Source organism: Sardina pilchardus, chromosome 12 (genome assembly GCF_963854185.1).
Source record: "Sardina pilchardus chromosome 12, fSarPil1.1, whole genome shotgun sequence".
Classification (NCBI taxonomy): Eukaryota; Metazoa; Chordata; class Actinopteri; order Clupeiformes; family Clupeidae; genus Sardina; species Sardina pilchardus.
Genome location: NC_085005.1, coordinates 26090231 through 26092730, shown reverse-complemented (window position 1 = coordinate 26092730; position 2500 = coordinate 26090231). Strand labels below are relative to the sequence as shown.

The 2500-nt window shown below is 51.1% G+C and overlaps 1 protein-coding gene across 1 annotated transcript in view; it reads left to right on the top strand.

The window, feature by feature from the left end:
* The window catches only part of pak5 (p21 protein (Cdc42/Rac)-activated kinase 5), a 65657-nt gene that overhangs the window by 15194 nt on the left and 47963 nt on the right, over nt 1-2500 (top strand). The window contains exon 2 of the mRNA XM_062550300.1: nt 1553-1776. Coding sequence (XP_062406284.1) covers nt 1553-1776 — 224 coding nt within the window. The remainder of the gene's footprint in view (nt 1-1552; nt 1777-2500) is intronic.

The following is a 2500-nucleotide window of genomic DNA, read 5'->3' as shown; positions in this document are numbered from 1 at the left end:
CTCTCTCTCTCTCTCTCTCTCTCTCTCTCTCTCTTTCGATAATTTTTAAGTAGATTTGTTGGGTCTGTATGGAAGCCTGTGAGTCCCCATGTCTGTGAACATGATTGTGCTCCCACATATGCTTCACCTGGGGCAGGTGTGCTTGTGTTGGGGGAGGCGCTGTACTCTGTGTGCTGTCGCGACAAACAAGGGACAGACAAGAAGCGCTCCTAAGAAGTTCTTAGAGTTTAAGAGCTTCTTAACGAATCTGGGAAACCCAGCCAAGACTTGTGACATCTATGTGACGGTAATGTCTACTCATGACTCATGATCCAGAGGTCTGAATGTGCAGGAACTAACTCTTCAACGTGCTCTGCCATGATTGGCCATTAACGTGCAATTTCCTCAGTAATCTCTGAAACCATTGGTTTGGTCCATTATTTGTACATTGTGTCAGACTATGCCCTGCTCATGGTGAATGTTGTGTTGATCTGATATGTCCAACTGTACAGTTTGCCATCATGGCACAAACAGGGAAGGTGAGAGAAGTTAAAGAAGAAGTCTTGAGGCGCCCAAAGAACTGGGTTATGACAGTAGCTGTGTCTATCCCACTGAGTGTGTTGTTCTGTACAGAACAACACACACTTTGTGAACTTGGCTGACGCCTTGAGTGACGCGTCTAAAGCTCTATCGCCACTGTAGTGGAAACTGACAGCAAATGTGATGAGATGGGATGCGGTGGGGAAATGCACTCGGGTGAAATCTAATAACAGTAATAGCCAATCTAATCTGACTTCCCCTCCTCTCTACCGTGCAGCTGTGTGGCTGTGGGCTGTTGATGCAGGTCTACTGTATGTGGCGCCGTTTATACTGTGGGCCAAGCCTGGTGCTTAAACTTAGTTCCTTGAAACATTTACAGTGTACTGGGCTATAGGCTGACACAGGACTAAACCTGTGACTAAAGCCCTAGCAACTACAATGTAACTATTATGGTGGTTAAATGGTTATTATAAGCAGGATCTCTCTGTTTGATGTGTAATGTTTTATATCTAACCTGTGTAGAGAATGTTGCACTGTTTCTCTGTGGCTAGTTGGTGTCATTGGCCATGAAAATGCAATAGGAACTTTAGCCCTGGTCCTTGTAGCCTATTGGCCAAAGTCCCTGGGCTGGCCTACTATACAGTCCCTGGGCTGGTCTAAAGTGTAAACAGAGGTGCGTTCAAATTCGCAAACATGGCGAACGTTTGCGAACAGTTTTCCGTTAGCCTTGAGTTTTCGGCGAAACTTTTGCGAACAATCTCAAACAGTCTGAGGAGGAAGTTCTCCGCAAACAACATACAGTGGAACTGGACGTGAGTTTGACCAAGGCAACAATTACTAAAATAATGGCATGTTAACGCCAAATTGTTAAAATGTTAACTGTTCAAAGAATGTAACTGTTCTTGGTGGTGAAGAACATGTTCGCCACGAACGTTCTCCACCGCTTGCCAAATTTGAACGCACCTCCTGAACGCACCCCTATGGCGTGCCCCCCGTTTGTTCACACTCTCTCTCTTTTTTCCGGCGGCGGCAGGTCTGTCGGGGTTCTCCACCATGTTCGGGAAGAAGAAGAAGCGTCTGGAGATCTCGGCGCCCTCCAACTTCGAGCACCGGGTGCACACGGGCTTCGACCCGCGCGAGCAGAAGTTCACGGGCCTGCCGCAGCAGTGGCAGAGTCTGCTGGCCGACACCGCCAACCGGCCCAAGCCCATGGTGGACCCGTCCTTCATCACCCCCATCCAGCTCGCGCCCATGAAGGTGAGCAGGGGCGGGCACAGAGTTGGCACCATAGATATATATATACTATGGTTGGCACAGCTGGGCACTGGGTCACTCACTCCATGGGCCAGATGCCAGCCAAAGATGGGGTGGCATGACATTTTGCCCTGTGGGGGCAACAGGAGCACAGGGCATGTGGGCAAGGGGGGTATATAGACTAGGGGCATCCAGGGTGGTGAGACACAGGGGCAGGTGGCATGGGCAGGGAACACAGAGGGAGGCACAGCAGGGCACTGGACCACGTAAAGAGCCAAACGTGGATTACGTGACTGAGAGCAGGGCAGGAGTCCAGTCCAGGCCAGGCCAGGCGCTTCAGAAATGGGGTGACGAGTCTGCCGTTATTGGCACGGCTAAATCGTTAGGACAGCCAGCGGCCGAGCAGACACACGTCTGACCACGAGAGACCACGAGAGACCATGAATGACCACGAGTGACCATGAGTGGTGAAGGGGAGGGAGCACATACAGTAGGGCATGTACTGTACGCAAGGGGGCACCCAGGGTGGTGACACACAGGGGCATGTGGCATGGGCAGGACACGGAGGTGGCACAGCAGGGCACAGCAGGGCACGGGGCACTTGGGCGATGTCCTCGGATAGTGCCTTTTCTCTCTCTCTCTCTCTCTCTCTCTCTCTCTCTCTCTCTCTCTCTCTCTCTTTCTCTCTCTCTCTCTCTCTCCCATTCTTGTCTCCATACAGTAGCTT